The sequence below is a fragment of the Vipera ursinii genome (genome assembly GCF_947247035.1).
Source record: "Vipera ursinii genome assembly, chromosome: 12".
NCBI lineage: Eukaryota > Metazoa > Chordata > Lepidosauria > Squamata > Viperidae > Vipera > Vipera ursinii.
Window position 1 is genome coordinate 8,822,361 of NC_139525.1, and position 14,345 is coordinate 8,836,705.

A 14,345-nucleotide genomic window follows, 5' to 3' on the forward strand; every position below is an offset into this window, starting at 1 on the left:
TGGCCATTTAAACCGGGTGGGTGGGGCTACAGCTGACCCCGCCTCCTTTAGAATCTAGGCCACCGCGTGGGCGCGGCTTACCAGATCCAATGAACGGTAGGAATTCAACGTCGGCCCGCCCATCCATTTCGATTAATTGGCGCAAGGAAAAATGGACAGCTCTTGCCCGCTGGCCCCGCCCACTTGACAGGTCGCCCCGCCGCTCTTCCCGACAGACGGGCCAGCTGACCAATAAAAAGGCTGCCTTGGGGCCGAGAGGGCGTCTCCACAGAACATCAGCTGCTGCCCTAAGGGGACGAAGTCCACCTTTTTATCCCGCTCCCGTTTGCAGAAGGAGCGGCCTTCTCGGTCTCCGGGAGGGTCGCCTGAGTCAGGCGGCCCCTGTTTCTTCCCTCGCCCGGAATCCGACCGAGCGGGAACGAAGCCAGCCGAAGAAAAACAGCCTCGCCCTCTTTCCTGCCCCCGCCCGCTGCGTTTCTTCAGCGTGAGTGAGGGGCGGCTCGGCCAATCGCAGCCCCCGGCTCGGCCAGGAGGCGGTGCGGAGGCGCGGCTGGGCCAATAAGCAGTGCGTCTCTCTCTTTCCCCCTCCCTCGGAGCCGCGCCGCGACACAGCAGCCAGGCCCCGGCCAGACCCGCTCTCGGCCCCGGCAGCGCCGAGCGGCAGGTGAGAGCCGCGCCGCCCGGGGTGGGAAGCCAAGGAGAGGCGGCGCTGCCGTCTCTGCCCTTGGCTGGCTGGAGCGGGAGGGTGGTGGTGGTCGTGCGGACCCTTCTCCGACCTCCGGCCGCGCTGGGGGTGTGGCTGCCCGGCCGCACGTGGGGGCGCCCGCCCGCCCGGCCTCCCTTCCCTTCCCTTGCGAGAGGACACCCCCCCCACACACACACCCCTCCCGCGGGAACCCAGGGCGCGCCTTCCGCGCTGCACGTGAGAATGCCCGGACGCGTGTCGAGCGGGGCTGTTTTGGGGGGTTGGTCCGGTTGGCGGAGCGCAGGAAATCGCGATCTGTGTGTGTGTGTGTGGGGGGGCTGTTATTGCGGGGCTGTTGTCTCGGGCGTGGGGGTGGGGGGATGGGGGGCGGCCGCCTGCCTTTGTCTGCCCGCGAGAGGGTTTTATTTTATTTTATTTTATTTTTTTATAATGTTGGCTTCTCGGAACGGTGGGGAGAAGAAGCCGGGCAGGCTGGGGCTCCTCCTGCAGAAAAAAAGAGGCGACCTGGAAGGGGACCTTTTATCCTCCGGGAAGAAAGAAAGAAAGAAAGAAAGATGTGCCAACCAAGGAAGGGAAAGGCTGAATTGACCCGGTGTTTTTGTCTCGTCTGTCTGGGCTTGCTTGGAGGGTGGCGGGGAGGATGCCCGCCTGGATGGAGGCGCCTGGATCCAGACCCTTCATTCCCCCCCCCCCCCAAAAGCAAGCAAGCAAACAAAAGAACCTCCTCGCTATTGAAAAATTTAAAAAAAATGCAGACTCGGTCCTGCCCGCTTTTGATTTTCATCTTAACCAAGCGGGTGTCGCTCCTTTTCTTGGAAGGGTCGCCCAGACGAGCCTTGAAAAAAAAAAGGAAAAAAAAGTGGGATCTCGTGCTTGTTTTTGAGCCCAGCCCCCTTTATTTTGAGCCTCGACTTCCCAATTGGAGTGGGTCTTGTGACGGCTTGCCCCGGTCAAGCGCATCCCTTGCTTACCACCAGTTCAGGATCCTGGTTGGGGAAGAGTCAGGAGACTTGTGGGCGGTTGACGCTTTGCAAAAGGAAAGCTGGGGTGGGGGAAAAAAGATGTTTTTTTTTAATTTAAAAAAAATGATTTATTCTCATTGTCAGTCTGTGCGGCTTAAAGCAAGTGGGAGGAAAGGTGGGGCAGAGAGAGACAGAGGAGAGAGAGCGAGCTGAATTATTAACAATTCTGGATCCAGATTCAGTAAGGAAAGAGGTGGGTTTGGTCACTGGATAACTTTGGAGTCATACTAAGGCCAGCGTGCGGACGTCTGGGCTTGGTCCAAAGGCTTTGTGCTAGCAAATACTCTCTGATGCAGCAGGGTGTTAACTTCGTGACGAGTGCCCGGAAATCCATGTAGCATTTTGTGGTTACAGGTGGAATGTAAGTGATGAAATATTATTTTGATTGGATGAGGCTTTGCTCTCTGTAGCACAGACACTTGACATGTCAAGAGGAGGGAAAACAAACCTTGCATAAAACACTGCGGCGCGGTTCGGTTTATCCTCTGAATAAGAGGAAAGGTTTGTCAGGAATGCACTGAAGTCGAAGTGAGTTTGGATGGTTTCAAACTAGTCTCATTTGCCAGAGGAACTCATGATCAATTAGTCCTGGATCAAGCAGGTTTCTTTCATTCCGAGAATCAAGGCGCATATTCTTTCCTCCTTTGTCAGGCATTTCTCTTGCTTAAGGAAATTGTACGGTGACTAAAGCTAAATGTAGGATGTGGGTGTGCCAGAAAGGATTTGCTTCCAGTAATAATAGCTTGGACAATTTCCTAATCTAAGTGCCTTGTGAGGAATTGTGTTGACCTTTCCTTATCGCTTATCTTTCCAGGGGCTGAGGCTGGATTGCTGAGGATGGTGTGTGCTTCCCAGTGGCCGGAGTGGAGACAGGCCATTACCGAGTTATCCCACCTTTGGTGAAGGTGCAGCCATGTCTGTGATGATAGCAAGGAAGAAGGTGACGCGGAAATGGGAGAAGCTGCCAGGAAGGAATACATTCTGCTGCGATGGGCGCATTATGATGGCCCGTCAGAAAGGCATCTTCTATTTGACACTCTTCCTCATTGTGGGGACGTGTGCTCTCTTCTTTGCTTTTGAGTAAGTTCATAAAGATTGGCCTGTTTGCTTGAATGTTTTATTCACAAGACTGGAGTTCATTAACGGCCCACATACTTATAGATTATAGTTGCTCTAGCGTGCTACAGTCCATTTGGCTTCTTGTAGAGATGAATATGCTTTTTTCCCCTTGATGGCTTTGGATGAAAGCAGTGAAGTTGTCTCTCTTTCCTCCCCACCAGTACATACTTCAAAGAACCTACCAAAGGTCAAATGGTCAAAGCAGAACGTACCAACAATCGATCTCCATTGTTTATTTGTTTTTAAAGAAAGATTTGCTAAACGATGTCAGAATTCTGTTTGGAAACGTACTCTGCTTAAAACTTGCTTTCATTCTTGTGGTTTCTTATTTGAAAGAGCTGAATCAAATGAAGGAATTTAATACAGTAATGTTTAATCCCTTGTAAAAAGTGAAGAAAATTCTTGGATCCTTTCCCGGTATGGAATATTTGAATAGTAGAGACTGGATGCATTTGCCTTGTTAGAGAAATGCGAGTTCCATTGTGGTTTGGGCAGGATTTGTTATTGACCAGAATGTGTTTCCCAGAATATGGTTCACCTTTGGGAGACTATTCTGATAGGAGTGGCTTACAGAACTAGGAAATGGCATAATAAAAGGATGTTGGTTGTCTTCTGCCAATAATGTTTGTAGCATACTTTGCAGGAACCTTTTTTGGAACTGCTTAGTTGTGAGGCCCGTACGCTTTTGTGTGTTTTTCTGAAATTTATGCACTTCTGCTACTCAGGTTCATAACCTGGTCAGCTGGTCAAAGGAAGACCATTTTTGGAAAAGGATGTGGCTTAATGCATATTATATAGAAACAAGCATATGCAGGGGTCATTTTTTTTTGGCAGATGAAGGGGAATTCTAGTTATACTGGTAGACTGCTGTCTTCATTGGCTCAGGATTATTATTTTTTTGGAACTAAATCTGATATGAAGGAATGTGGACACCAGAGGGAACTGGCTTGTACGGCACTGCCCCCCCCCATATCTTCATCCTTTGGAACTACAGTATCTAATGAATACCTTTTCTCATATTTTGTGTTAAAGCTCTGAGCACATCTGAAATCCACAGCTGCAGTTGTGGTTAGTAGGAACAGGTATTTATTTTCAGTAATATCTTTTCCCACAGCCTCTGTTTTCGAACAGTTATCTAGATTTACTTCTAATATTTTAGATCATCTTGCCATGCCTATTTTCACCTCTTGCTTTGGACTATTATTATTTTTTTTGATTTGTTCATTTTTAATATATAAATACAGACTTTGCTGTTAGTTCTCCTGGCATTCTGTAATAAGATAGCTTGTTGAATGTGAAGGGGACTTATAGAAGCATAGTATCCTTTATGTTCCTTTGGGTGCTTGGTGTGTATATCCAAGGCCAATCTTATATATCTTGATTCTGACATTGTCTACCTCCATCTCCTTTAGTGACACTGCATCACTCTTCCCAATCTTGGCTACCTCAATTTGCAATGGGTTCCTTAGGGTTTTATGACTGTTGCGTTCATGAGATTAATAGAGTGATTGATCAGTCTTGTTACACAAATGTTTATATGTTGGCACTCATGCCTTTCAACTCACTTTGATGAGCATTCAAGCATTTGCTGGTGAGAGGGGGGGGCAGACTGATCTGAGTGCCCGCTTCTCATCCGTGAAAATTGAATCTCAAGATTCAGCATTTGGCCATTTAATTTCTTTCGTTAACTTAGAATTTGTTCGGAGTTCTTTCTTGTTTAGCCCTGGATGGGGTGACTGTGCCCCAAAAAGATTTGGGGGTCATTTGGGAGACTCCTGCTTGGATCAAAGCTGGAAATTACAACCAGGAGGGTTGCATTCAGGAACTCTGATGATGCCTGAGTGGTGACCTTCTTTGGATCAGGAGATTAGTAACTCATGACCTTGTCATGTCATGTTTGGATTATTCCGATTTACTGTTTGCGAAACTGTCCTTGAAGGCAATTTGGAAACTCTAATTGAATGTCTGGTCACTTGTCAACAACCAATTTTGTGGAAGGTGCCCTCTTTATCAGAAGCCTCTTGGGTGCAGCTCAAGGTTGCTGCTGATCACTTATAAAAAAGCCCCTTAGGGCTCAGGTTGCTTCTGTTTTGGGTACCATGTGACCCAAAGTACCCCCTGCCCATCCAGTCCCCAAAATGGGAAGATTAATGTTTTGAGTGAGGAAGGGTCAAGGGAGGCAAGTTATGGGGGAGGAAGTGGGGAACCAGGCCTTCTATACAATTGATTGATTCAATACATTGATTTGTGCTTAGATTGTAAGCCGCCCTGAGTCTTCGGAGAAGGGCGGGATATAAATGGGATTTAAAAAAAAAAAAGCTCCTTCCCTTTGAAATAGCCTCCATACTGAAGGGTGGATAGACTCGGTTACTGTTTTTATTTTGCAAAGCAGCGAAAACTGCTTTTTTCCATGGACCTTTTGGGGGTAGAAGGAAGCAGTCCACTTACGGAAGTACGGTATTCTGCAGCTTAAATGCTAGGTGATGGGTTGCGATTTATTGATTTCACTATTTGTCTTTTAGGATAGTTTATCTTTTTTTAATCTTGTGAGTTGTCAAGAGTCCTAGGCGGAGAAGGGATATCTTAATAAAGCAAATGCTGTTGTATTAATTAAGCAGTGTTAATTGGATAACATTGTTATCCAGAGAGATGGTTGAATTCTGCCTTTGAGAAAATGTCAGAAATAGTTCTTCAGCTCTGAATAAACTATGCTGAATTTTTTTCTCCAAAGAGCTCAGCTTGATTTGTAGTTCTTCTCACTCCTTTTATTCTTGTAAAATCATAGAATGGGGGGTTAGACCCAAAGAGCTGTTCGTACCTGAACAGCCTTCAGATGCCCAGATTGTGTGTGGCATTGTTCATGGAAACTAAACCCAAGTCTCTGTACCACTTTTCTGATATTAGTCCCTGTTCCGTATTGGTATTTTCCTAGAGTAATATCTTTAAACACTGCTCTCCCACCTTGGGTCTAGACTGGCAATATCAGAACTATCATAGTATTGTTCAGTAAGCTGTTCTCAGGTTAGAGAATGTGGCAAAACAGTGAATGGGTAGAACTGTTCCATAAATTGTATGATTTAATATCGTTCCCTGAAAAATCTAGGAGAAATATCACCCCAGTCTGCACCTTGGCATGAATCAGCACTAATGCAAAGTGGGAAGTATAGTAACCAGAGGTCTTGTCCAACACTTTATATGTAGCTGCTTGATGGATGATATAAAATATTAGAAATAAATAGCTATGCCAATATGTTTGAAAACTGGGAAGATGTGTCTTAAGCATTAAAAGACAATGGAGAAAAGATTTCTCTATGTGAACTTTTAGAAAGGTTAATTCAATTTTATCCATTTATATGAAACTGGCAGTTGGAAAACTTCATGTTACGAGTTCAATGTCAATCTTCAATCTCTTCTCCACTCTTCAGGTTTGCAAGAAGAAATTAGACAGATAAAGATAAAAGACCATGATGTTCTAACCACCGGTGATGCTGGGGAAGTGTTTCTAAATGAAGAAAGAGAACTTTGAATTTTTTTAATAGATTGGCTTGCATTTGTTAACATTTCAATAAGCTCCTGGCATTCTCCTCTAAGCAGAAATGAGAAGAGGTTGAGAAAGGACACGTTGAAGGATATCATTGAGGACTATTGTATAAATTCAGAACGAAAGTAAATAGCAACTTAATGTTGATTTTCTTATGCTTGTTTAGCCTGTCGGACAAGGTTAATTGGCTGATTATGTCACTTCCAAACAAAACAGCCATTTTGCCTCTGATGCACGTGGAACTTCAAAAGGAAAGAACCAGAATATTCCGTGCTTGAACCTTGCTTCCAGAAATGTTGAAAGCTATAGAAGGATTATTTTAAGAAATCACTGTGATTCATTTAAGCTATTACTGTATTTAAGCTGTGGAGGTCTTTTTCCATTGCAATATTTTTGACTTTCGAAGTTGGTTGTTGTTTTTTTATTATTATTAAAAAAGCAGATGTTATCAAAACAATTTGATTGTGTTGTGAATAAGTTTATCTAAGTCATGTGAACTTATTTCCATTAATGCTTAAATGCTGTTTGTGGTTTCATATACTTCCTGCCTACGCTTTTAGATCAACCAGATAAAAATGTTGGCGTGGAATACTATGACTGGCAATGTGCCTTTTCTCCCAAGGGGCAGGGCTGCCAGTTTGATATAGAAGCATATGTGCTCCTTGGGGTGCAAACATTTTTATTGTGTCATGTATGTGTTTTATGATGGAATACCCAAAGTAGGAGAGATGGATGGGGTGTGTGTGATAAATTTGGAATCCCTCTAAATTGGGCTACTGTGCAGCTAAAATATATAAAACTAGACAACCTGTCACCCATTGCCATTGTTTGAGTGAGCATCCATTTGAGATATCCATGCTTGTAAACATTTTACCTCTGTTCCTGCATCGTATCACCCAGTTAAAAGTTAAGGATATGAGAGTTTTAGTAGTACATAGTGTACCGGTAGATAACCCATGAGCAAAAAATTGTTGCTATTTTTGTTTTTTATAGGCAAGAATACTGGGGGGGGGAGAAGAAATTTGATAGCATTCTATATGTCTACTGTACTTCCTGTTCAGTTTTATTAATGTCCTGGTCAGTCATTGGATGGCTGACATGTAGATAGCTCTGAGAAAGATTTTGGTCTGAAACCAGGCAGAGCTGCTATTGGTTGACTTAGACAGAGCTAAGCTAAATCAGCAAGGGACGCGGTGGCTCAGTGGGTTAGGACGCTGAGCTTGTCGATCAGATGGTCGGCAGTTTGGCGGGTCGAATCCCGAGTGCCGCATAACAGAGTGAGCGCCTGTTCCTCGTCCCAGCTTCTGCCAACCTAGCAGTTCGAAAGCACGTAAAAATGCAAGTAGAAAAATAGGGACCACCATGGTGGGAAGGTAACAGCGTTCCCTGCGCCTTTGGCGTCTAGTCATGCCGGCCACATGACCAAGGAGACGTCCTCGGACAAGCACTGGCTCTTCGGCTTTGAAATGGAGATGAGCACCGGCCCCTAGATTTGGAAACGACTAGCACGCATGTGCGGGGGAACCTTTACCTTTACTTTACCTTAAGCTAAATCAGACAACTACCTATAATTCAATAATGAAATAATTGCGCAAGAAACTCGGGCAGGGGTGGAAGGGTTAGGATTTGAAAGAAGGTACAGCGCACTTGTTCCCATGCAGAAATTTGTTACGTACCCATACTTACCTTCACATTTGCACGTCTAGCTTTAATAGCACCCTGTGAGTCCAGGGTATAATCATAACGTGTTATAGCTCAAGTGTGGAAGGTCAAACCCAGCCTGTATGTAGACTAACTTGGAACTTATATGAAACAGTTTTCACCTACAATATGCTGTGTAAACAAGTGCCTTTGCTCACTTTTATACTCTCAACATTACTTTGACTCCTTGGAGCTGTTAAACGAGTGCCAACAGAGCGTGTCAATAAATGCCACAGGAGGAGGAAGCCAGACATCAGCGCAGGCCATTATACAAATGTGAGTTAGTTTTAAGCTTGCATTGGAAGCTGCTGAGATATTTCCAAGAGCTTCCAGCAAATGTGGGATTGACAAGTATTGTTTTTAGAAAAGTTTTTTTTTTTTTAAAAAAAATGCAAATTGCAGCAAGAAGTCCCTTCTGTGGCCTCTAGTGAAATGATGGAAATCTGCAGTTCTTGGATTCTTGCCTGGAGCCCTTTTTGGAACCTTTTAAAGACTTCATGGGAACGCGCGTCTTTGCGTTCGATTTCAGTGACCTGAATTCTTTCTTATTCCAGGTGCCAGTATCTTGCTGTCCACCTCTCCCCAGCGATCCCCGTCTTTGCAGTAATTCTCTTTTTGTTTGCAATGGCAACCCTGTTGCGGACAAGCTTCAGTGACCCAGGAGTTATTCCACGGGCCCTACCTGACGAGGCAGCTTTCATTGAAATGGAAATAGGTAGGTGGGTGGCAATTGGCGAAACCAGCCAGCCAAAGGATGAAGAATACTTTTCCCCCTATTTCGCCCGGTGAGATGGGTAAAGATCAGGCAGTGAAAGGTATGCTTTCATTTCAGAGGCAACCAATGGAACGGTGCCTCCCGGCCAGCGGCCACCTCCGCGCATTAAGAACTTCCAGATCAATAACCAGATCGTGAAGCTGAAGTACTGCTATACTTGCAAGATCTTCCGTCCGCCCCGGGCCTCACATTGCAGTATTTGTGACAACTGTGTGGGTGAGTGACAGAACTGCCCTCCAATCCCTTCAGGGCTCTATTTGGGGCTGGGAAAATGCACCTAAGTACGCTCTCCCAGCAGTCCATGAGCTGGCTGCTATATGCTGCTCTGCAGAATTTAGACATTCTAAGGCAGTGAGCGCTGCCTTTTGCTACTGATTGAAGGGAAAACAAAATTGAAGAGCTGGCAACTCCACTCACCGGAGGCAGGACTTCTACCGTCGCCAGTTTTCAAACCTGTCTTTAACTGTAAATTCTAGACTTTTCAATGAAATGAAAGCAGGAGTTCTTGGGTTTGTAATTTTGATGCCACGCAAGCTACCACACAGTCTACATCTGCTGTGGTTTGCAACTTCCCTACAAAACAGGATGAGAATACCTGCAGGCAGAGTGTTGTGTGGTCTTCAGGTTCAGCTAAAATAGACCTTGTCCCAAACTGCTTATTTAGGCTTTGTTCCCTCTGCATTGCCCACATTGGTCAATGGTAGGTTTGCTTCACTATACACGTAAAAATTCGGAAAGCCCCTTTCTTGTAGGTTGCTATATGTCATGCTATCATGGAGGAATGCTTAAAAGATCCTTGGTGGAGCAGTGGGCTAATGCCTCCTTAAGTAACACCAGCTGCCTGCAATTAGTGCAGGTTCGCGTCCCACCAGGCTCAAGGTTGACTCAGCGTTCCATCCTTCCGAGGTAGGTAAAATGAGGACCCAGATTGTTGGGGGCAATTAAGCTGACTTTGTAATAATGCCGCTTGGGGGTTGTATGAAAGCCCTAATAAGCAGGCATATACATAGAATGAAGGCTATTGCTAAGCACATTGATTTGTGCTTTAAATTGTAAGCTGCCCTGAGTCTTCGGAGAAGGGTGGGATATAAAATTAAAAAATAAATAAAAAATAAAATAAAATGATGTGGGTTTGGAAGGCAAAAGTTGCCCCCTTGACAATCCTCCCACCTCAGAAATGAGTGCATGAATCAGTTTCATAGTTGGCCAGAAGGATTGCAGCGTGGGCTTGGTATATGAGTGAAACTCTACACATGCTGGCATCTGGCAGAGGTTTCTGTGATGGCACCAAAGAGAAAAGGCATTGAGCTTCTCTCTTTTTTACAGAGCGTTTTGATCATCATTGTCCCTGGGTAGGAAACTGTGTGGGAAAGAGGAACTACCGTTATTTCTACCTCTTCATCCTTTCGTTGTCACTCCTCACCATCTACATCTTCTCCTTCAACATTGTTTACGTCGCCCTGAGTGAGTAGGGCTTGTATGAAAGGGAGGAGGGAATTGGACTAAAAGCTTGGAGAGGCATCTTGGAAAGGAAGGAAGAAAGGGTGGGGGCTGGGAAAAAAGCCTCCACTCTTGGTGTGATAAATAACTGCAGGTTAAATACGTTGTATTTTCATTCCATACAGAATCCGTGGATATCGGCTTTTTGAGTACGCTGAAAGAAACTCCAGGGACATATCTTTTCTGCTAGTGGGTAGCGGCTTTTAACTTGCCCAGAGAGAAATAGGAGAGAAATCATTGTACCCTGCTCTCCGTTGAGGGTGGTGGTGGTGGGGAATGAGGCAGGATAGCATTGGGAGAAGTTAACGATTCCGTAAGGAGTTTGTGTTGTTCCTTAACTGAGCTTTCCACCGCCCTGGAGGTTTTGATCTGCTTCTTCACCCTTTGGTCTGTGGTGGGCCTAACTGGATTTCACACATTCCTGGTAGCCTTGAATCAGACAACGAATGAAGATGTAAGTACTTCCATTTCTTCCTGTAAATTCTCTCTCCCTCTCTCTTTCACATACACAAGCGCGTGCGCACGCGCACGCGCACACACGTACATTATCTCTGTGAGAATGTTCTTTTTCAGAAACATTTGTTAGAGCTATTCTTATAGAAGTCTGTGTTTGGCCTTGCTCTAGGCAGGCGTGACTAAGTTTCTTGAAAGAATATCCATTCTCCCTTAAATGGATTGAAGCCACTGGATTTCCTTCCAAAGAACACAATAAACCTCCTTCCAAACGTGTCAGATTTTTAAAAAGAAATCTTCATTTACTGAAGTGAAGACTCGACGCATTTCCATCTTCTGTCCTTTTGTTACAATTTGCAGTGTTTCCCCCCCCCCCCCAGTTCATTCCAACAAGGCTTCAGGAGACGGCTTTCTCGAATCCTTAGGCAGAATAGAACCTGCTTATTCAAATGGGCAGTTGTTTCTTTTCAACTGCAAGCAGTAAACAGCCTTTGACTGATGTATCAGACTTTGGGGGAGTAAAACTCTTCTACCCATGAGGAAGGCCTCTCATTAGAATGAAGTAATTAGAAAAACAGCGGGTGCCGAGAGTTCCAGGAGAGATCTGTTGGAAGAAGCCAGAGTAACTTGAAAGATGCTTTTCACTTGGGATCTGGATGTACATCATCACACAGATCAATGCTAACGTTGGATTTGTATTTTTGGAGGCTGCTCTTGTTCTTTCAGATTAAAGGCTCCTGGACAGGGAAGAACCGTGTGCAGAATCCTTATAGCCATGGTAACATTGTGAAGAACTGCTGCGAAGTTCTGTGTGGTCCTTTGCCTCCCAGGTGATGGTTCAAGCTGTATCTTGTGGTTGTTGGTCCCTGTGTATGAAACAGCACAGCATTTGTGGTGTAGAGGGATTTGAGGGAAGGGCCCTTTCCAGCAGATCGAAGTCTGAGGCGGAATTTAGCCGTTGAGGGGTCCTCCGAGCTTGGTTGTCTTCTTGCAGATGTTTCATTACCCAAACTAGGTAACACCATCGATGTCCTGGTTCCGATAAATGAGACAGTTCAAACAAAATGCAAGCATTGTTTATCTAAAAAGTCTTAATAATGAAAGGAAACATCGGCACTCTTGGAGGGATGCCAGAATCTGAAATCTCCTCCCCCCCAAACCCATTGTAACACACACACAATCCCCGCCCTTATCTACACATCATAAATCACATTATCCAATTAGTTTTACATGTGAGGTTTCACTTCCCATTCTGTACGTGGGCTTTTCTAATCTTCTCACAACATCCGGGTAGTTTTCCTCACCCCGCCACCCCCCCCCCAAAGCAAAGCAATTAAAGTAACAGGCTGTCTCTTATATTGTCAGTGCAAAAACATGTCAATGTTTGCAGCATTGACAATCAATGCTAGTGATCGGTGGAGTAGCATGGATGATGTAACCTAGTTTGGGTAACGAAACGGGGGGAGAAAAAAACAAAACACCAAACCCCAGCCAAGCTCAGAGACCATCAAGGACCCCTCGTTTCAACCCTGAGCTACGAATATTCTCCTTTATTGGTAATTTAGCTCTTTCTCATCTCGAAACATTTCCCTCCCCCGCCCCCCTCCAAATTGTATTTTCCCTGATCTCCCGCTTCTGCTTTGTAGCATGCTGGATAGACGGGGCGTCTTGGTTCAAGAGAGTGCTGTCTCAGGGAACGGAGCTGGGCCTGAGCCCAGAACGCAAGAAGAGAGAAGCCCAGAGCAATGCAGAGCCCAGGAAGCCAGTGGGGGCCCCGAGGGCGGCAGTGCCTTCCCAGAGCAAAGCTTGGTAGGTGTGCAAAGCGCAGATGCGCTTGGGATGAAAATGACCTCCTCCCAGGCACGGCCACCAGCACTGTTTTTCTAGCAGCCCAGAGGGAAGTTGCCGGTCGGATGGATTTCCAGCAGGGATTTTTACGATGGGCAAAATACTAAGCCGCCTTGCTTAACGCAGTGATGGCGAACCTTTTAGACACCGAGTGCCCCAAAACCGCCCCGCCCCCACCTGCCCGCAGTGCCACCTACCAACTCCATGACCCGCCGCAGATCGCCCAGGCAGCCCTGCAGCACCATGACAGCCACACCCTCCGCCTGCACCCTGTAGCATCATCTACAGTCTTGTCCCTGTTGCCTGGATGACATGTCCTTGGCTGCGCTGCTCTGCGTGGGCCGCTCCCAGGGGCAACTCTTTTACGGGTGGGGGCTACTGGTGAAGAGGGGGGCCACAGGGGGAGGGGGGCTGGGGCAATGGTGCGCGTGCCCACAGAGAGGTCTCTGAGTGCCGCCGCTGGCACCCGTGCCGTAGGTTCGCCACCACTGGCTTAACGGTCCTCCAAAGGTCGGTAAGGCTGACCGTTTTGCTTTCAAGGAGCCGTTTGCGGGATTCTGCTGCCAATTGTCCTTCTCCCTTGTCTTCTTCCTCCCCAGCTCCCTGGGCCAACGGAGAAGGTGCCCCAGGAAGCCATGAAGCCACCTGCTGCTGCCGCTGCTTCTTCAGAAGAAGAATCATCTGCTCAAACACTCGATCCTGTGCAGATGACACCGTAGCCTCCAAGATGAACCCGAGAGTGCTTTTACTTGGCTGCCTCTTGCAAAGCTGCAGCGTGAGCAAGGACGGGAACAGCTGGCTGGACAGCATGTTGTTCCTTAGGTGGTTTGTTCGCCAGCGGTTCTGAACAGTATCTACAAACTGATGTTTGCCAACGCTCCCTCCCTCGTCTAGAGGCTGGGCACTTGGTTGTGCTGCTTGACGGACTCTTCATCTCTCAGCAGTCTCTGGCCTAATTAAGTGAGTGCCTCTCTGGCCCCGGCCTTGAGTTCTCCGGAACGTGGAATTTGCTGGGAAGGAGCCGGAGCCGGTGATTGTGATCTGTGCCATCTTTCTCCTTGTGACTGCAGTATTGTGTGTTTGACTGGTTTCGTTTGCCAATGGAGTCAGGCTGGATCCGTGGAAGCTAGCACCTGCCAAGTTCAGAAATCGTAGCCTTCCTAAATGTTCCTGACAAACAGTGCCAATTGGCAGCTCAAAGTCCCAAATAGTCCTAAATTACACCCTGCCAGAGGACCGTGTGGTCCTTTTGTCTCCCCACCCCCCACCCCAACGTCTGTTCAGGTATTGGAATCTGTGGTGCAGTATCAACCTTTCCTCCCTCCCTCCCTTTTCCCCTCCTCCCTTCTTCAATTAGAAGTGCTTCTGATCTTCTTCCATGTCCTGGAAAGGTAGAACCTTCCTTCTTGCTAGCAGTTACCGAAGGGCTGCTGGGGAAATGGGTCACAGGGGCAGCGTAAGTGCTCTGGAAGCAGAAGAGCCAGCGTTGTACGGTAGGAAGCTTATTACTGTGCAGATAGACGGGGTGGGCTCTTGGTCTGTGACTTCTGTACAGCCCATAATGTCTGTGCTCTAAGCTCTCTTGATCCAGGGCTGGAAGCTGCTTTGGGAAATATCTGACTAAATTATGGTCGAGTCCGGCTTGTCGTGTTGTTATTCAGTCCTCTCTCTGAAGCCACA

At 46.5% G+C, this 14,345-nt stretch overlaps 1 protein-coding gene across 1 annotated transcript; it reads left to right on the plus strand.

Moving 5' to 3' along the window:
- Positions 1-418: 418 nt before the first annotated feature.
- Positions 419-14,344, plus strand: ZDHHC9 (zDHHC palmitoyltransferase 9). The gene is made up of 10 exons (XM_083371989.1): positions 419-664; positions 2,543-2,808; positions 8,644-8,804; positions 8,922-9,080; positions 10,191-10,328; positions 10,490-10,536; positions 10,714-10,818; positions 11,544-11,647; positions 12,464-12,626; positions 13,265-14,344. Exons 2-10 carry the CDS (start codon positions 2,642-2,644, stop codon positions 13,382-13,384), a joined length of 1,164 nt encoding a protein of 387 aa, XP_083228115.1. The 5' UTR covers positions 419-664; positions 2,543-2,641; the 3' UTR covers positions 13,385-14,344.
- The last annotated feature ends 1 nt before the right edge of the window (position 14,345 follows it).